Raw genomic sequence first — 21079 nt, forward strand, 5'->3', positions numbered from 1 at the left:
AAATAGAATATATCATGAACTATTAGCCTATCCACTATGGTTTATATACAGACAGATAAACATTCAAGGTGGACCTATCTAGAAACACAGATCTGGATATAAGAGTCCCAGGAAGGCCTCTACATTAAATAAATGGAGACAAAGAGCTGCTACTAATAGCATTTCAAACAGTACCTGAAATACAGTAAGGATACCATGCATCCTCCTTTTTTTTTTCATTTAAAATGATTTTTATGAGAAAGGTAGAAATGTGTAGTGAAAAAAAAAAATCTCCCGTAATCCAACCAGAGAAAGCATGGTTAACATTTTTGGAGAAATGGATAAGCGGATCATGCTACTTACAGCTATATATGGCTTTTTCATTTCCTTCTTTATTTTTAAACCTCTCTGAGGTTTAAACAAAAACCCACTGAGCAAATGTTTACTGGACATCTATTGCTTATGATCAATGAGTAATCATATTATAACTAACACTCAACATCTTGTGGTCAGGCAGTACTGAGCAACTGAAAGGTAAAAGTTCTTGGTCACAGCTCCTAACATTCACTGATCTCTCCAACAGCTGTGAGGGCCTACTAGGGCTCCTGTGCTGGTCATGACTAGATCATTTACTCAGGTTGCTCACAAGTGCTGGTTGTGCCCAAGGTCATCTACTCAGCTCGCCCACAGTGCTGCTTCTTGAAATTCTTAAGCCCCAGAGAATTCTTCCACACCCACTGACTTCCTGTAACTGAGCACCAAGGCCTGGCACATCTCTATCTAGCACTCCTCTCACTATCTTGTATTTAAGTTAGCGTTTCCATTGCTTTGCAAGATCTTGAAGGTAGGAAAGGCTGGATTCTTCTCACCTTTTGTATATCCCACAATGCTTTCACAGATCCTTGAAAGAACTCAAAATATCGGTTGGTGTCATACTGAAAATTTTCAACTCTTTTTTCCTATATCAACTCTACCCAGATACAACCACAACAGTGAAAATGTAACAAGTCAGAGAAAAGTCAGTGGATGTTCATTATAGAAGCACAGAAAACAAATCAGGTTACAGCACTATTAATGCCAGACAGATGAATAGTGGCCTGTACTATTACTAATAACAGTAACAGTAATATCTGTGAAATAAATAAAAGTGGATCACAATACTAGGGACAACCAGAAAGATTTCTAAGGCCTAAGTACTGAGCATTTCATTAACTTTGGGAGTGTCAAAATGGCCACCCATGAAAAACTTAAAAAAACCATCTGTTAATTAAGTTGAAGACTAAACAACTGACATCCACATTCCTGTTAAAGAATAAACACCTTTCCCCTTAATATCTTTCAGTGCCAGGTGTCTGCCAAGGATGGGTATTGCTCCCTCTCTTTTCCTTGCATAACATCTTATGTAAATGAAACGTACTCCTTTGAAGTTCTGTCTTTCTCACCTGTCTCTTGGCAGATATAAAACCTTTGTATGACTTGGGCTTTTTGGAACATATTTCCTACCCTACTGTGCTAGGAGTTGTATCTTCCTGGGCAAAGGTCAAATTTTGGCTCAAGTAAAACTCTATTTTCAAGGTGATTTGAATGAATTTTTCATTGATGTATTTGTGAGCAATTACTGTACAAGAAGCACTGCTACCCATTCTTTCATTTATCTTCACCTACATGGCAGATGTTCTTACTATACCCACTTTACACATGAAGAAACTGGGGCTGAAGTAGACTAAGTAATTTTTCCAAACTCACCTACCAGAAATGAAGGAGCTAGGTCTCCAATTTTACTTTCTCTGACTTTAAACCTTCCCATTTTTCTAAAGCAAGAAAATATGAGAACTCAGGAATTTTTCACTTTTTCCATTTTATTCAAAAGTATAATCTAGGCTATATCTTAATACTGATTTGATTCAGTCATCAAACTTTATCCTAAACACCAGTGGCTAGAGTAATTTCTTGGAGTCATTGTTAGGTCCTTAGTTGCTTCCTGAATCATCAGGGAAAATCAAAGTATGTCTAGACTTTGCATTAGGTATATTTTACTGCTTTCCAATTTTTCAAAACTGATGGTCTGAGGAGAGTGAATTCGGTTTTTAAAAAAACAGCAACACTTGCAGGGGTAGAGATTGTTATTTTAGGCACTAGAGTCTTAGAAATCTGCCTACCAAACTGTGCAATTAACAAAATAGTTTTTTCTCATGCCTTTGAGATAAAAGGAGGCTTACTGTACCAACCAGCCCCTTAACTGAAAAAGATGACCTCTTGGAACCTTTAGAAGGAAATTTGCAACTACTACATCTCTTGGAAGTTCTTTGAGCTGGTATATAAAACAATCACCGTATCTATTAAAATCCTGGGCTCCCTTAGTGAAAATTGTTCCCAAATATTCACTTAACGCTAAGAAAGCTCTTTTGGACTGGAATCCATGTTTCTGCCCAGAAAATACTGGGTGCAGAACAATTCGTTCACTGTAGACCATTTTGCTTTCAAATGTAAAGAACATTCCACCTCAAGGCTGAAGTAATGAGAGTGCCCGCTTTATCAGAATGGCACAGTAGTTCAATAATTTTGCCTCGAAATAATACAGATGGAGAACAAAAAGTGAAACAAACCTGCACCCCCGTTCTACGCGTTCTTCTTTCCCATTTTGCCAATCTGATTTCACTCATAGTGACTCACAGCGAGACACAGAAAACACAAGAATTGCATTCAGATGTGCAGAGGTTCTTAACTACTTAGTGGTCAACACCAGCTCATCCCTCAGTAACACTACACTAGCCTTCCATTCCATTTAATTTGGACTGGCATCTGAACAGCTGCAAAAAAATTTACCGAAAGTCCAGAACGCATTCCTAAATTAAACACTCAACAGGGTTATTTCAAAGGAGGCTGATTGTATTCGAACTGCTAAGGAAGGCATTCCCCTCTTCGCTTCAGATTTCCGCTAGTTTCTTTCTGTCATTTCATCTCTATTTTGCACTCTGCGTTTTGCTTTATCGTGAGGCCCCAGTTTTACTGTAACAAACCACTTCCAGCCAATGAGAAAGTAAAGAAGAGAAAAAACGCCCGCCCGCTCCCAATTTCCTTGGCTCCGTTGCTTGCTAACCTCAGAGCCAACCGAGCTAGAGCCCCTGTCACCTCTAACCGAGCTCAGCTGATCGGTTGCCACTGCCGCCGCCGCCAGATTCCAGAGGCAAAGAACAAGAAGCTCTGGAGACTAGACATGGACGTGAGTATCGCCCCGCTCCGCGCTTGGGACGATTTCTTCCCGGGCTCTGACCGCTTCTCCCGGCCGGACTTCAGGGACATCTCCAAATGGAACAACCGCGTGGTGAGCAACCTGCTGTATTACCAGACCAACTACCTGGTGGTGGCTGCCATGATGATTTCCGTTGTGGGGTAAGTGGGGTCCCTCTTGGGCACTGATCGCGGGCAGCACCGCGGGGGCTCAGAGTACCAGATCCTAGGATGCGGAAACGCCCCCCACACCCGGCGCGGGTCTTGGCAACTGCAAGAGGTCAAGCCGGTGTAAACTTGTTCTCAGGGCGAGGCTGCAGCAATCTGGGGGAGGGGGGTCCCCTTTCCCTTTCCGCACCTCGGGCTGACACGACAGCGAGTCCCGAGATTTTGCCAACCTCGGACAGGAAAAATTACGTTTTTGTTTTTGTTTTTTTTTCTGTACCCCGATTAGGCTCTTGTTGGGAAAGATATTTCCAGTACTCAGTCTTTTAAAAATAATAAGAGGGAAATGGTGTAACCCTATCCTGGGGCTGGATGGCACGGGCACCGCCCTGGAAGGCTTGGGCGACAGGGTGTGGATCTGTACTCCGCCTTCCGAGAATGTGAATGCAAAAAAGGCCCCTGTGAGGCGACGCACTTTGTCGGTTTCTCCGCCGAAGGCCTGCAACTCCGTATGGGAGAGCTGAGCTTGGGAGCCAAAGGGCGGATGTTCTCTGGTGGCACGGCTCCCAGGATGGGGCGAAAGCTGCCCTGACTCTAGGAATGGGGTCCTCTTGCTTTTCTTCCAGGAACTGCCAGGCGTGGCCACTTTCTCTATTTTTCCTTCCCAGCCTATGGTCTCAGTTTATAAGGGCCTTTTCAATACCTGATGTGAACATAAAACGTGTCCTGTGTTACACGATTTCCCCCACACACATACACCTGCTCTGCTAGAAGCTGCCTTTTCCCGTGGTTCACCCTTTAAGAAATGCTTCTTTCACTTTTGCAGGATGGGGTGCTAATATTCTAGATCTTGCGGCGTCTATGCATCTTTAAAGAAAATGCCACACTCAGACTTTATAAAGGAATTTCGTTTCCATTAGAAAAGTGTCTGACATTCTATTTTAGAGCAAAGACAGGGAAAGAGCAAGTTGGCCTGGGAGAAAGAGGTGGGCAAAAAAAGAAAAAGAAGACAAAGACGGTGTGGGAAAGGGCACAAGGGTGGCTTCTGAAATTGGGCTGCTGTTCATTGGCTTATTTATTGAGCCCTTTCTCTGTGCCAAAGCTCAGAACTCACCAAGCACAGTCAGACATGAATTCTGGCCCAAGGGTGTGTGACAGTTGTTGAGGAGCCATAGGACAAAGTACACAGCACAGAGGAAAGACAGTTCACAATTTCTGGGTGTGGTTCGGAGTAGTTGCTCCCATGCAAGACTGGACACTCTAGGATTTGGTAGACAATCTCAGATTCTCATTATGCGGTGCTTAAGGAACCACAAACTCTTTGGAAATGGCTTGGTGTGCTTAGGGCAAAAGCCCTGGGCCAACTCTGAATTACAGTTGCAGCCAAGTCAAAGTTAGTTGGGGTAGGACAGGCCTGGGGCCTGAGGCAGCTGCCTTCTGAACCTTCCCCTACCTTTATGCTTAAGGTTCATTTCCCAGAACATAAAAAATTTCTTTAAAACAAAATAAAGAGTAAAGTAGGGTTGCATCTTTTGTTATACTTTTTCTTTTCTCTCTGTTAGTAGAGAAGTAAGCCAGCCATCTTCTCTGGTGATCTAGGTACGGGATTTTTTTGAAGCAACACCAAAAATCCAGCTAGGGGACAAGGTTTGACATAAACTGATAATATGTACAGAAAAACAAAACAAAACACTGCTTTTCAAAGAGGTATGTATACTGCCCAGACCAGACACAAGCTCAGGCGGTTTGGGATGGTGGCTCTTCCCAGTCCCCTTTTCAAATAGATGTTGGTTGGCAGTGAAATTTTTTGAAGGTGAAAGTGAAAAATAGCTTTTTTTTTTTTTTTTACTATTCTTCTTTTTAAAAAGTATGATATAGACCAGTAATAAATTGTTTTAATAATTACTTTTAAAATATGGGATTTCTATTGTACCAGAATAAAAATTTGATGTATGACCTTCAACAGTTTTCTATGCATCTAAAATTTTACAGTCTGTAATTCTCCCCACAAATTACTCTCTTCTTTCTTTACAAACTAATAATAAAAACAAACATTCATCAAGTGGTCTGTGTACCAGGTAATTTGCTAAGTTATTTACCTGCATTATCTCATACAACCCCAAGAGATGGGATGCTACTCTTATTGTTATTATTATTATTATTATACCAAGGTTCAGAGAGGTTAAATGACTTGTTCAAAGTCACAGACCCAGATTTGTGCTCTTAACTACTATGCCACCTTCTTATTAATCATGAGGGTTAGAATTATAGTCTCTTAAAGGTGGAAGAAACCATATATCTTCAAGGTCAGGGAGCTTAGCTGATTCCGGAGCATTGTTCTAAAGAGAACTCTCCTCCTTTGTTGTTGTCAGCAGATGTATGGTTCGGACTGGTGTTGGAGTTTACCTGGGTCCAGTACTGGCATCTGATAGTTTCTCATGATATCCTGGTAGAGTATGTGAGAAAACGTGACCTGGGTGTCTACTGAGGAAAGGACTGTACTTAAAGGGTGTTCTTCAGTGGTTCTTCCTGCTGCCGTGAGGAGGGGCCTCCAGGGCAGAGCTAGGGGCTCTTGCCTTAACTCTAATTGTTTCCGTGTTGAAAACTGGCTTAGGTGAGGACAGAGAGCCTGCTCTTAAAGACTGCAGGAAGGGAGAAGAAAAGCCAGGTGGGTATCATCTAGCTCCAAAAACACTAGGAAGGGCTGCATATGCCTAAATGGAGATTAGGAGGGGTTAGGATAGAGATAAATCTGTGTATGAGGGCCTGATGAGGCAGCACCTGGCAATCCATGATCAGAAGTTTGGTCTTCATCCTAAAAGCTTGGCTTACTAGATGTGTGACTTACACAAGGTAGGTCTACTCTGCATCTTAACTCTGAGTAAATCTTGTAGCTGATAGCCTTGTTGAAGACAGTTGCCATGTTTTCTGGCTCTAAAAGTAATAAAGGGCAGAAGTTAAGAGTTTAGGCACCACAGCCATATTAAGTAACTTTGAGTCCCAAGTGCCAGTCACTTGCTGTGTGACCTTGGGCAAATCACTTGAACCACCCTGTGCCTCAGCCTCTTCGCCTGTTAAGGGAGGCTAATTATAGTAGCCACCTCAGAGGGCTTCTGCGAGGATTATCTGAGTTAATACAGGCAAGGCTTTTAGAGCAGTGTCCAGCTCCTTGTTTTTGCTCCACAAATGTTACTTATTATTTTTACCAGTGTTGGTGTTATCATAGGGATTACTGAGAAACATTGGCAGTATCCTTATTGCAGCAGCTCCATCCCCCCAAACTCCAGTCCACGACCTCCCCACGTACTCCTGCTCCACCTATAAAACCCAGCTCTAGTACCATCTCTGAGGAAATTCTCCCTTTGTCCCTCATTCCCTACACCTATGCCTCTAACCTGGCACTTACCCCACAGGCTTTCGTGTTGTCTGTTCACTTGTCTCCACCCTGGACTATAGACTCCTTGAGGCCAGAGACTGTGGGTTTTGAGATTATTTTTTTCTTGTTGTTGTGGTTATCATTATTTTTATACTCTGTATCCCTGCGGCCTACTATATAGCAGATGCTTACGTGGGGAGCACAAAGAGTAAATAAATGAACCTAAGGCATCGTCACGGGGGAAACTTTAACCTACTTAAAGGAACATTATTTTGAAGCGCACAGCAGCAATCCAGCACATAACAACAGGCTCCTGCGGTGATTCTAACTGGGCCATTGTGGAGGGCACTTGCTACATATTGCTTAGGATTACTATAGTGTAAAAATTCAAGTTAGAAAGGGTTATAATTCAAATTCTTCACTAATGCATAGTGCCCTTCGAGAACTTCGGTGAAGTATTTCCCTGTGACGTTTCTCAACCCGGGCACTATTGACATTCAGGGTTGTGTAATTCTTTGTTGCAGGGGGCTGTCCTGTGGACTGTAAGGGGTTTAGCGCCATCCTGGCTGTCTACCCACAGAATGCCAAAAGCACCCACCCCTTCAGTTGTGACAATCAAAAATGTCTGCCGACCTTGACAGATGTTCCCTGGGGGTCAAAATCACCTCAAATTGAGAACCACAGCTCTAGGGACAAGAAAATCATGATAATTCCTCACCTCGCCTTGTTAAATACAAGCTGGTTTATAACAAGTTACAAAAACAGAGTTCTTGGCTATTACAGAGCAAAGTGGTTTGATGTTTAGCTCCTGGTTCCTGACTTTTCAAACATAAGAATGGAGTAGATTTGAAGCTTTCCATGGCTTCGATCATTATTCTAAATTTAAAAAAATTGTTACATTTTCATTCTTTTCTTAATCTGCCTGGAAGACTCAACCATTCAGACATTCAGACTTTATATTTTTTGGCAGATTTCTGGCATTTGCTTTTATTTGCTTTCTGCTCAAAAGTTCACTTGCTCCGGAGTTTCTCTGCTAGAAAATAGGCATTAAATTACTTAATTCATATAAAGCACATTAAGGCCCAGCAAATGCTAACAATTCAACATTAGCTGCTGTTATTTATTAAAACCTAGGTTACAGGCATATTAAAGTTCTCTCAACTTGTGTATTCTCTTAGGCACAAGTATTAGACGATGGTACCCTTCAGTGGTTTTGTCATAATTGCAACTTGTGTGTCTTATAAAACTTTCCTTCTCTTGAAGACTTGAGCTCCTTTGTCAGATTCAGGCATCATCTCAGAAAGAGACTGAATAACTTGAAAGGAATAGAATGAATAACAACCTGGGGAATGTGTATTTTGCTCAGAGTGGCTCTGTGTCCTTTAAATGAGGAAGGAAAAATGTCTAGGATTGACAAGGGCATGACTCACCTTCTCATCCTTGATGTGAGACATCTCAGCACTAGATACTCTTCTCACATCACCCTAGCCACAGAAGTCTCTGCCCCCGTTTCCAAAGTGAAAGTGAAGGCAACGCCTAATTAAAATGGCACTTGCAATTTTAGGACTAAGCATGTGATACATCATGGTCATGGATGGAAACTTCTGTGTCATTAATGGAATGCCAAAAGATGTGAGTTGAGAAAAAATCTATCTATGACCAGCAGCATCTTTCCCCCTAAGACCTTGTTAGAAATGCAGAATCCCAGGCCACATCCCAGATCTGCTGGGTCAGAACGTGCATTCCAAGAAGACTCCCAGGTGGTTCACAGGCACATTAAATTTAAGAAGCACTGGTCTGGGCTGGTTCAAAAAAAACACCGTGAAATTTTGAATAAATATACCTATAAGCCCAGGTGTTAACTTCAGAGATTCTGAGTATATAGTTCTTGGATGGGCCCAGGACCTTAACTTCCCAAGTGGCTCAGATCACCTCCAAGTTGAAGTTGAGAAGTACTGATCCCGCTAACCACCCCCACCCCAACAATTTTCACAGATGTAAAAAAGCTTGATAATTGAAACTAAAGCCGCTAATAGTAGCTTGATTTATTGATGTGCAGTGAAATTCTTTTGCCATTAAATCATATAGCAAATATCCTAAAGCTCCCCGTTAACAAAATTCAGCCAAATAGCTGACTCTCACCTTCATATCACTTGCCTGTCTTACTCTCACAAATTTCTCTCTGCCATCAGAATTCACGCTTTCCGGCATGGCCTCAGAAACACCAACCACACACAGGGCATCTCCAGCCAGAAAGGCGCATTTATTCCACATTTGGTGCATTCATGCCTCCCCTTTCAGACAGCAAGCACAGTGTAGCTGCTGCATGAATGAGCCCATATTTTCTTAGCTCAAGTGCCTTTTCACCTTGTGTCCGGTGCAGGTGTTACCAGAGGGTGGAAACTATAGTTGCTACTGGTGGATGCTTTCAGTGGCTTGAGATGATAAGGGGTTTCTGGAAGGCTAGTAATTGTATTTGAAAAGAACATTACTTTAACCTTTTCAAAATGAGTGTCATCCCATAATATGTTCTGGGTCTGTGGCTATCAGCATTTGGTATTAAGAAATGGTCAGATTGTAGCTTTTGATGCTGCAAGAATGAAAAACCAAATTTCCAGTTGGTAGAGGAAGAAAAGAATCAGCTCTGCGATGCTCTGGATGGGAATGTATTAAAACACTGTTGATGGAATTAATTGCAGTTCTTATGCTAAAACCTAGTAGAAAATGTTTTTGAGATTAATGAGCCTCAACACCGATTCCACAATATTACTCTCATTCGTGTTGCTTCATTCCTTCACTCTACAAGGAGGATAGAGCACTTACCAACTTCTCAGGCGCTGTCCGAGGAGATACAGTGGCGAACAGGACAGCTGTCATTCCTTTCTTCATCCTGTTTAGAGTCTAGCAAGATGACACTGAACACGTAATTTTTATAAAAGTACAGCAAGCATACAGAAATATACACCCCCATAAATACACATCATTTTCAACCTGACTCACTTGATCTCACCTATACATTATTATCCCAAATTTCAAAACTCAAGAGTTGAAAATGGGGAAGGCACTGAGTATATGGACAGGGGAAAGGATTATTAAATTGTACTCATCTTCACCTGCAGCCAGATGCTTTCTACTCAGTTCAAAAAAAACATTTACTGAGCACCTGCTCTCTGCCAGACACTGTGTACCCCTGAGGACACAGGCAGGAATACAACTCTAGCTCGCCTAGATACCTCCCAGAATTCCCTTCCGGCCCTCCCACACCCCCTTGTCAGCACTTGAGGCCAAGCACAGGGAATGCTGGCGTAGGGCTGTTCCTCATGGGTTATGTGTTTCCTCTGAGTATAGAAATTTAAGAGGCCTACCAACACTCAATAAAATTTTTTAATCTCAACATCCTAATCCATCTAATAAGGATTATCATTCATTAAATCATCTTCTTACATTATTTATGTGACCTTGTTTGTCTTGATATCTCCCCACAGTTCATTTTGCTTTTTTTTGTTTGTTTGTTTACTGTTCCCTGCCACTGTCAGCCTAGGGCTGGTAGTTTCAGTCCCCTTCCCTTACTTGAGGATTTACAATGGTTCTGGTAAGCATGCAAATAAATCTGCATGTTTTAGATTCATAGATGCTTTCATAAAGGGCAAAAGATCTTAGCTTTGTAGAGGTGCAGATCTCTGTATAGGAAATCCAGATCTAAAGGATGAACTTGACTTATCCACTTGACTAATATCAAATTGAGCAGAATGATTGGAAATTTATTATTTTCCTTTTGGACAAATGAATTCTACCCTTTATCATTCACCTTCAGAGTAGCTACCAGTACCCATCTCTGTCTCCTGCAGTGAGCTTGGCTTCTTGTTTCGGAGATACTTTCATGCCCTTGATCTTAGACAAAACCTGCAGGCTGCCTCTCCGTTCTGCAAGCATTTACATAAATAGATAAGATTTCTTGGCCTTTCTTCCCATGGAGCATTTGCTAATGGAGACACATGGAAGGCAGAAAGCCCATCTGAAGTGAAAACTGGGACTTTGGTTCCTACTTACACTAATCTGCTTGGTAACCCAACAGTGCAGCTTCTCTGTGTCCCAGAGAAACAAAAGGGAATGCAGGTTGGGTGCTGGTAGGAGGTACACAGGCAGGGAACTGCTTATAGGAAAGGAATTTGTGTGTCACCAGACTCATTAGCATTAGCCCAACCTTTGTCTTGTCTCCACAGCTCTTTAAGAACTTGCCTGTGACTGCAGTTTCATTTACTAAAAGCGTTCAGAAAGAACAGTTTGTAAACAAATACCTTACAGTTTAGTTCTAAAGTATTACTTGTGAGAGTAATCGTGGGTTCCTAATTGTTGAAGGCAATGTGAGTGCACATGAGGGTTCATTATGCCATTCTACCACTGTGTATGGTGGAGATTTGCCATGATAAAGTATAAAAAAGGGTTTGTGGCAGTTTCATCAGAGACTCGTACACTGTTATCTGTAGTCCCATCTCTGTGGTAAGTGTGAGATATATGGCTTCCAACACAGGCCCAACCTGTTGTTTACTGAATATAAAACAAGCAATTAGCTTGAGAAATGCAAAAGGAAACGTGGAGGCCCACAACGGCCATACTATGAAGACTTTTAACATGCCAGCTGCTGCCAAGACAGGGGATCGTTTGGATGTGTTCAGTTTGATGGTGCCGAGTACACGGGATACAACAGAGACTCAATACACAGTGATAAATACTGTGGACCTTCTGAATTCAACTGGTTAGGAAAATCTCAGGGTTAGGTTACTATGACCTTCCTGTGACAAAAGAGATAGTCTGTCCCACTTAAACTGCTCTGAAGTTTCTTTTACGTGATGACTATTAGGCCTAGGAGATACTGATCATATATACTCCAGACTGATTTTTACATTTACATTTATACTTTATAGTCATAAATAGTTCTTGGCAGGATGGAAGATGTGCTGGGAAACCACAGTAACCACAGAAGACTGTTGGGATCATCTGAGGAATCACAGAGCAAGAGGGGCTTACAGAGACAGGTCTGTAGGGGCTCGAGTCTGTCTTCCACCTCCTCTCCCTCCCGCCCCCGAGCATACACTAGGGACAAAATGGACAAACTTCCTCCGGCTTGCCACAGTGCCCTTGCACCTCATTCGACCGTATGACAATAGTGATCCTCACCTCTCTATAGGCATTTAGAGGACATTTCCTACTTTAGCTTTCTCATTAGTTCCTTTTATCACAACTCTGTGAAGGTATGACTACAGGGACTGTTTATCCAGGGATATTCAGTGTAAATGAGAATAATTGTGATTTGTCCAAGAGAAATCTCACATCACCTAATTTGTGGTCATAGAAACTTGCTGAGCTTAGTTTAAATAACATGAAAATGTGCCAGATTCTTATTTACCTTTCTTTCTCTCAGTAGATATTTATTGATACCTCTTCTGTGCCAGGTGGGGTGGAGAAAATGTCACGCTGCCTGATCTCACAGAGCTTAATCTCTAGTGGGGGGACAGAAACATGCCTCCAGGGCTCAGTCAAATGAATGTAAGAGCACCACTGTGATGAGGGCTGTGAGGAGAGGCACATGGTGCTATGATGTGGTCAGGGAGACTCAGAAAAGGCTGATGAAGCTGAGATTTGAAGGAGGTAGGAGTGAATCAGGGAGAGAACAGATCGTGCACAGACCTGAGATGGCCAGAGGCAGGGTGAACGGTAGAGATAGAAACCCCAGCAAGTGGACTGCAGAATCTGGGGGAGGTGGTATGAAAGAACTGGCAGGCAGCGCTGTGGCTCCTCCCTAGGCTCCCTCATATTAATTATTAAAACTGCCCCTTACTCCTGCAGATGCAGCCTAGGCTGAATTGCAGGCCTGGCGAGCTAAGCATGGCCTGGATTTCAGGCCCCACTCACCGCCCCTGCCGAGCCAGGCGCAAACTCCCCACACCACTGCATGCAGTGGCCCATGCCAGGGGCCAGGTCTCATGGGGCCTTGCGGAATGTAAAGGATTCTGTTTTTATTCTAAGAGCAGTGAGAAATCAGAAAATGGATGGGTGGGTTCAAATTTGCAGTGATCCCTCTGGATAGTTAAGGACCACAGAGAAACATCAGCCATTTAGAGAAGTCCACTCTGAGTAAACTGTTCCCCCTTTCTTGATGAGTCAGGCTTCCTCAGGAACCAAGCTACAAAAATAGCCTTTTGGGTTTGAAAATTGGAACTCAGTGCAAAGCTGCTTCTACTGCTCAGAAAATAATTCACTGCCTTTTTGGTTCATGTTGGCACTGCAGCATGACAGGCGTTACCCAATGTTCACTTGATTTGTGGAGCTCTGTTTTGAAAAGCCTTTATTGCCAAGTCTGTGGCTGGTGGCCTTGGGACAAATTTATTAACTTACCTATTTCTTAGCTTGCTAATAGGTAGGTTGAGGAGCATTTCAAGATCCATCCTAGCTCAAAAATTCTGCAATTGACCAAGATTTTTTTTTTCCTTCAACAAGTTGTGCTGAAAATATAGCTAGACCTAGCTGAATCATAGTGGCACAACTATGACGTGTGTCCACACACTCCAACAGCCAGCTTCTTTCAGAAAGAAAACAGAGTGAGGAGGGATTTCCCAGAATGGTCTTAGTTGCTTACCCAACTGGAAGAATGGGGTTACTCAGTTGCAGGGGGAATTCCTAAAGCTGGTTGACAACACAGAGTGGGTTCTGCTGTGAATTGCTGTCACAGTTCTATCAACTGGCACCCTTTTTTCTCCCCTGGATCCCTTTGAATACATTGCTTCACTTCTGTATGCCTTAATTTATTAGTCTGCCCAATGGGACTAAACTGATACATCTTTGAAGACTCTGCTGCAGGATTTTATACTGGGATCCTAAACCTTTTTATAACCACTAGTGATCCCACCAGAATTTTTAACTATTATTTATGGAATAAGATATGTATGTAGATAGGTAGAAGGTTTTATCTCACAATAGAAAAGCATATTTAATATTTTTGATTTGTAGAACTAGATCCTATTTCCACAAAGGACAGAAAGTTCTATTTGTTCTCTCTCTCTCTCCCTTCTTCCCCTCTCTCCTGTCTCCCTTCCCTGCCCTCCTCTGGTCTGTCTTCCTGCCTCTCTTCCTCCCTCCCTCCCTTTCTCATTCACCACTCCCAGCAAATGAAACCCCACCCATAGGAGTCCAGTAGCAACTGTCACCACAAAAGCTGGGGTGGTGTATTTATGGACGTTTTATCTTAAAGGTTCTTGGGTTTCATTGCGATGGGCATGACTAAGAGCCCAGCTGTTGACTGAAAGCTCTACTCATCATGGACAAGGACTAGTTCCCAAATTCCTGCACTCAATGGAAAATGAAATTAATCTCTGAAGGGTGGTGTGTGTGTTTTATTTTGCTCCGAGTGTAGGTAGGTGCCAGGGCACTGGAGTGGCAAGCGCGTCACTATTTGTTAGAATGGAATTGCACATGAGAATAAGGAAGAAAATCATTTCTGCTCTCAGGAACTTTGTTCATTTTTCCCATCTTGGAAACTTAGTTACTTTCTAATTATAGACTGTGGCTGGGCACATTGTAAGCTAAAACCTATAGGACTCTGCTCTGTTCTTTTCCCTTGGCCGTGAGCAACAGGAACAGGTGAAAAGCGAATTTGGAATTGCCTGAGTCAGGCCTGGATTTTTCGTTGCTTTTTGTCCTGGGCTTTATTTATATATTCAACCTAGACATCTATTTTACTTGTCCACAGGAAAATAGAAAAATCATGGTGTGCATTTTATTATATGCTTCACCTCATGAATTATTCCAGTAGGTGTTCTAGAATCAGTGCAGTAGGAGCCCTTTGACACTTTGCTGCCGACCACCTGTCTCCTGTTTGCGGCTTACACAGAGGAGTTTGCACCCTTCACTTAGTTCTTCGAGTTTATGTTCTCCGCTTTTCTTCACAGCTCTGAAATATTTGGGTGGGTTCTCGGTCACCGTCAGGCTATGTCAAAGGGTTTGTTTCTTTCAGGCACCTTCCCCCAGTTTCATTTGTTCTTTTTATTATCAACTTTTTCTTATTAAGGTAATGAAAAATATGGCTACTGAAAAAATATGAAAACAGAAATAAGCAAATGGGAATAAACTGCTCATGATCCCACTACCCAGTATAACTACCGTAGTCTTTTGGTATAATTTCTCTCAGAATCTTGGTGCTATGAATAAAATGTATTAATCTGGCAGAGTTTCTGGGCCTCTGCACGCAGGTTCCCCGCCACCTGCTGAAGAGGATTTTGGTTGTGCCCTGTCCAATTCTTCCCTTCCCCAGGCCTATAAGGACATTTTTGTCTTTCCAGATCAATTCTGGGATTAAATCAGGACCTAGATACAATTTTAAAACAGAAAAAAGTACAGAGACTAAGTGGACTCAGATAATGAAGAACAAAGAGAGGAGAACAGACAGAATACTGTGTGTGCTGGACACTGGGAAAGCTGGCGTGTTGGGGAGAGGGCCCACTGGCCACCAGGGGACCTGGGGAACCGGCAGGGACCTGAGGTTTGAGTGGGAGAAGTTACAGCTTTCCTGTGGCAAATGCACTGAAATTGCATTAATGTTATTGGAGAGATTATGGAAGTAAAGATGGACGGTGGTCGCTGGCCTGTGCCAAGTCTGGGTCATAGGCTAGGGAGCAAGTTGCTTTCATATTTTCATATATTTTTAAATATGCACATTTTATTTCTGATTACAAAATAATATACTAATTGTAAACATTTATACTTCTGAGCTTTATGTCATATATGATAAATCCACCTAAAAGAATGTATTATACTTGCTTTTATCCACTTGCTATTCAAGAGTTCTCATATTATGAAGAATACTTCAACTTAAAAATAGCTGGGTATACCGCCATCTAGTGAAGTGTTAGCCATATAGGTTGTTTCTAAGAGTTTTTAATCATAAATACGACTCCTGTGAACTATGTTACTATTCAGTCAAGGAGATTTATTACCTTGAAGGCTATATTTTTGCAAGAGTTTTGAATGAAATAAGCTACTTATTATTATAGGGCTTAATTTTAAATTATGTACTACTACTCGTCCCGCTGTTTAACTCTATGCATTTTAATATTCTTAACTTTTTCAAAACCGACATTGATTTTATCCCTGATCTCACCCATTAAGACATGCAGCACTTTCACTACTATTTGAAACTATTTTAAAATAGCTTTTGTGTTTCAGGAGGCAGAATCAGAGCTAAACTTTAAAAGGATTTTTTAAAGAGAATCTTAGTTATCCTAAATATGAATCCCAATATGAGTATGAATCCTTCATTTATTCTACTGCAGAGAAAACAAGCTTATGGCATCACCTTCCGTTATCCTGTCTTCCTATGTCCTTAATTTCCAAATCAGTTATGTGACACCAGAGCCTGACAAACACACACTGACCCTGTTTTGTCCTTCATTAATAAAATGCTGTTACCCTCTTGTGAGGGTAAAGTTTGTAACTCGTACTTGCTCACCACAAATGCCTTGTTAAGATTTCATATACACAGTGTGTTGGGGTGGGAGGTCTATAATGCCAATTCTCACTTATGAAATACTTGGTCTAAATTTCCTCTTGATAATGTTTCCCTGATTATCAACAGTAGTATAACCTTTGGCTCATGTAATAATAAATCTGAAGGCTTGGTGGAAATCTCAGTGATAATCCATCTCCTAATGATACTCTGGGCCCTTTAAAATAATTATAATGGACTCTCTGTGTTAGGAGTCATAAACTCAAATGCCGCCATGGGCCAGGCTGGTTATTTCAGAGAATGATGCAGGTCAGCTATTAGAAAAACAGTGACGAGTGGCCAGTCACCGGGTGCCTTGGTATCAGATGCACCAGCTGGCGAAGGGGCCAGGGCCTGAATGGAGAGCCTTTGTTCTGAGTGAGAAGGCACTCCAGCCAGGTGGCAGGAGGAAGAGACGGCCTAGCATTGGGTAGACTTCCTTGTTTCCAGAAGCAAGAAATCCCAAGTTTTATGTTTTTTTTTTTTAACACATTGGGATTCAAGTAAAAGTTTTTTAAGAACACTATACAGTCCAAACACAAACGTGATTGTAGACTGGATTTGGCCCATGGAGGCCACTGTGTGACCTGCTCTACATTCACCTATCATGGCAGCTTCCCTGAGCATTTACATAAGCCTGTAGAGCTCACAAAATGTAATGTGCACTAGAGCCCAGGGTGTAGGAAAGCTTAACACAGCTCCTCCAAAATTTTAAAAGTCTTTTAACATTGTGGGGCTCTAGTGAAAAGGGCTGGTAATTTGGTGGGAGTCCAACTCCCATCATGTTCTCACCTCTAAGATTCTGCATTTGAGAAATGAATGAAAAGTATCCACCTCACCAGGTTACGAGGATTAAATGAGACAATTTAGATAAAAACTCAACACTTATTTTTCCTCCTCCTTCTCTTCCTCCTCTTCCCTTTCCTACTGTTACTGCTGGTGGCCTAGCCTCCCTCTTTGTTCCCCTGTGTTCCAGGTTCCTGAGCCCCTTTAACATGATCCTCGGAGGAACCGTGGTGGTGCTGGTGTTCACGGTGTTCGTGTGGGCAGCCCACAACAAAGACATCCTGCGCCGCATGAAGAAGCACTACCCCACTACATTCGTCATGGCGGTCATGCTGGCCAGCTACTTCCTCATATCCATGTTCGGGGGAGTCATGGTCTTTGTGTTTGGCATCACTTTCCCTTTGTTGTGTAAGTGACCTGAGCCTTCTTTTCTTATTAAGAATAGAGGAGCAGTTGTTCAATGGAAATTACATAGCTTGCTTCTCAAGTGTGTTGCCATGTCTGCAATGTTATCAGCATCTTCTGAAACAGCAGATCAAGGCCGAGTAGTCCATTAATTTCACAAGGATGTATAGGGCACCTTCTGTGCCAGACACTCTGCTGGGAACACAACGGTGAATAAAATAAAGTCCCAGGTCCTACAGCAAGGAGGTTGCATAGCCTGCACTAGACTTCAAAGTTGTCCGGTATTAGAGTCTGTTCTCAATTTTAAGTGCCATTCATCTTCTCCTGACACAGGAATGAATGTATCTCACTTGGAAGTTAACTGTTTACTCTCTGCTTACTCAGAAGATCATAATTAGTGTGAGAAGTTTCATAGGTTTATAGGAATAATTGGCCCAGAACATAGATACCAAGTACTCCAATTCTGGTGACAACCAGATACCTTCTAAATTTCACATGCATTGTTTCCTGAGGTCCCAAACACTGGAGGCCTAAAATAGAGACAATAACAAATTCCAGTCTCATTAGAAATCTGATTAAAATTTTAGTGTATTAAGTGAGGGGAGCATCCCTTTAGCTTTTAATACCATTTCATATGTGCAGTTATTCCATCAATGAAATGGAATTGGGGTCATGTTAGATTCAGCCCAGAATATTTATGGATGAATCCCACACCTTACTGGACAAAATATTTGAGTCATCAAATTCAGACTTTTGAAGTATTTGTCAAGAGGATTCATATTTCAGGGATTCTGCTTAGACACGGCTTGTTGCTTCAGTATCTTTCAACATCAGAGCCTGAGATGGACCAGTATAACCTGAAATGAATCACAGGTAGAGAGTGAAGGGTCCTGATTTCTATTCCTAGATCTGTTCAGCCATGTGATTTGGACCAGTTATCCAAATATAGTTCACTTGTCTATAAAATAAGGAACTTAGACAAGATCAGTTGATTCCCAAATTTGATGACTGTGAGAATTGCCCAGGATGCTTTTTAAAAATATTATTTTCCCAGCCACAGCCCTTGGAGATCTTGGTTCTGTGGGTTAGAAGTGTTGCCCAAAGAACCTGTAGTTTTAGAAAGCTTCCCGAATGTTTCTAATGGCCAGTCTGGGTTGGGAGCCTCCAGGTAGAATGCATATCTGTGTTTCTCAAAATGACTGTCCGTGATTACCTGTATCAGAATCGTCCAGAGTGAATGCTGAAACTTTGCAATCTAGAGTCCTAGCTCAGACTTAAAAGTCTGAATTTTGGGTAGTGGAGACCAGGATTTGCTATTTAACCAGTGCTCCAGGAAATTTGTATGCACTTGGAAGTTTGAAAAGTGCTGGTGTACATCACCTGGGGGACCTGTTTAAATGTAGATTCGCAGGCCCACCCCTTTAAGGTTCTGATTCAGGAAGTCCAGCAGAGCAGCTAGGGAATCTGTTTCTTAATAAGCAAACTTGGGCAATTCTTAATGATGAAGCAAATTTGGGGAACACTAGGGTGCATCAGATCTATAAAATCTTCACTTTCTATCTATAAATCTATATCCAGCCCTTTGGAAAACTGCTTCTAGAGGCACCTCCCAGGTGGACTCCGCCTGCGTGCCTCCTGTAGGGAACAAGGTAGAGTAATCCTTGAGCTGAACATGAGTTCCTCTCTGGAAGACTTTGTGTAAGGCGATTTTTATGTAAATTGGAAAGACACTGATTCGGTTTGAATTCTGGGGCATTTCAGTAACAGCTGAAAGGTAATGAAAGCAATGTAGGAACTGAAGAGCATGGGTACCACATTATGGACCTTTCTACTGAATACAATGTTTTCCTTCAGCCACAAAGAAAACTATGACTTGACAAAGAGCTTTATATAAAGTTCAAGGATCCAATTGGGAACTTGGATCAATTAGAGAACCAGATTGGACCATAGCTAACTGAAACAGATGACTAGAAGTGTGAAGACAGGAGTATAATGTTGATATGGAGAAGATAACTGTTGCTTTGGTACTAACCATGTTTCACTTCTCTGCAGTGATGTTTGTCCATGCGTCGCTGAGACTTCGGAACCTCAAGAACAAAGTGGAGAATAAAATGGAGGTAATGGGTTTGAAGAAGACGCCAATGGGCATTGTCCTGGATGCCCTAGAACAGCAGGAAGAAAACATCAGCAAATTTACCGACTATATCAGTAAAGTGAAGGAATAAATAGAGCTGCCCTGGGGACAGGGCTACAGCAGAAATCAAGCTGCAGTTTGCCCTTGTTCAGACCTTTTTGTTCAACTTTCCATTTGTGTTTCTGAAACAGGAGGTGCAAGTAACATCCAACTATCTATGGCAGCATGCACTTAGGCCAACTGTTAACATCTCTAATGTTATAGAGAGAGGTCCTCTGAAACTGAAAGAGACCACCTCCTTTTATGTCTGAAGCTCCAAGTGTGTTTATGAAAATTGATAGGAAATGGATCACAATTACTTCTTTAGGGAAATAAAAGAAGAAAAATTATAGATGGTACAACAATACTGATCTTGTAGGGAAAAAAAGGAACTATAAAGTATCAAGGCAATATGGGTAGTGGAAAGTTTGAAAAAGTAGATTATGTCATGAATTAGCCTGTTTTAATCACCTTCCAGCCTCCTCCTCCAAATATATTCCCTAGGGTTATAATATGTACAAATTAGTTTAGTTTTTATTATTTTTCTTTTTGAGATGATCTCTATCACTTTGCGCCTGTTTGATGTGCAGTGCAAACTGGATAAACCCCTTCTGTATACTTTGTTTACAAATATAAAGATAGCTGTTTAGGAGAATATTTTGGCAAGTTTTCCAAGTTTTTGAAATGCTAGTGATGTGTTTTCACTAGCAGATGTTTGCTGCAAACTAAGTGTCTCCTTTAAGGAGGTCATAGCCATGTAATCTGTATTGTTCTTGGCAGTCTTGTTAAAAAAATAAAATAAAACAAAACTTGACTTCTGTTTATATCGCACATTTCTGTTGTTACAATGATGAGAAAGCGTCCAAGATAATGTTTCCCATATTTTGACTGTTTTTAGTTTTTAACTGGAGCATTTGGAGAGAAGGAAATGAATGTGTGTTTTGTAAATTCCTTAGAGGCCCAAAGAGACGATAATAGCTGTCCTCTGGGAATCTGAAAAGCACCTGTAAATGACCAGGCAAAAAGACTATTAAACACGTCAGTGAAAATGGGAGTTAATCAGCGGCTTCTGCAGTGCATAGACATTTAGATAGCAACTGCTACAGTCATGTTTTTATAGACAGACATTAGAATTAAGACAACATGAATTTATATATTCTGTTACATTCTACCTTTTATTTCTCATGTGTTTAGAAACATTATGCAAAACGTTTGCTTGCCAGTTGATTTCATAGATGAATAGAAAACATTTAGGTTTTCCTAACACTGAATTATGAAGACAACTGAAGCAGTACTTACTGAAGAGACTCTGTACGTCCTAGAATCACAAAGCAACAGCAAATGCTGCTGATTTTTCTTGTATTTTCTCAGCTGACCTTGCAGCCTTGATCTCTAGCATGGCGGTGTCACCATGACTTTACAGACT

At 41.6% G+C, this 21079-nt stretch overlaps 1 protein-coding gene across 1 annotated transcript; it reads left to right on the top strand.

The window, feature by feature from the left end:
- Positions 1–3108: 3108 nt before the first annotated feature.
- On the top strand, positions 3109–20467 carry ARL6IP5 (ARF like GTPase 6 interacting protein 5). The gene is made up of 3 exons (XM_017658401.3): positions 3109–3372; positions 17266–17483; positions 19533–20467. Exons 1-3 carry the CDS (start codon positions 3197–3199, stop codon positions 19703–19705), a joined length of 567 nt encoding a protein of 188 aa, XP_017513890.1. The 5' UTR covers positions 3109–3196; the 3' UTR covers positions 19706–20467.
- Positions 20468–21079: the final 612 nt, after the last annotated feature.

Source organism: Manis javanica, chromosome 3 (assembly GCF_040802235.1).
Source record: "Manis javanica isolate MJ-LG chromosome 3, MJ_LKY, whole genome shotgun sequence".
Taxonomy (NCBI): domain Eukaryota; kingdom Metazoa; phylum Chordata; class Mammalia; order Pholidota; family Manidae; genus Manis; species Manis javanica.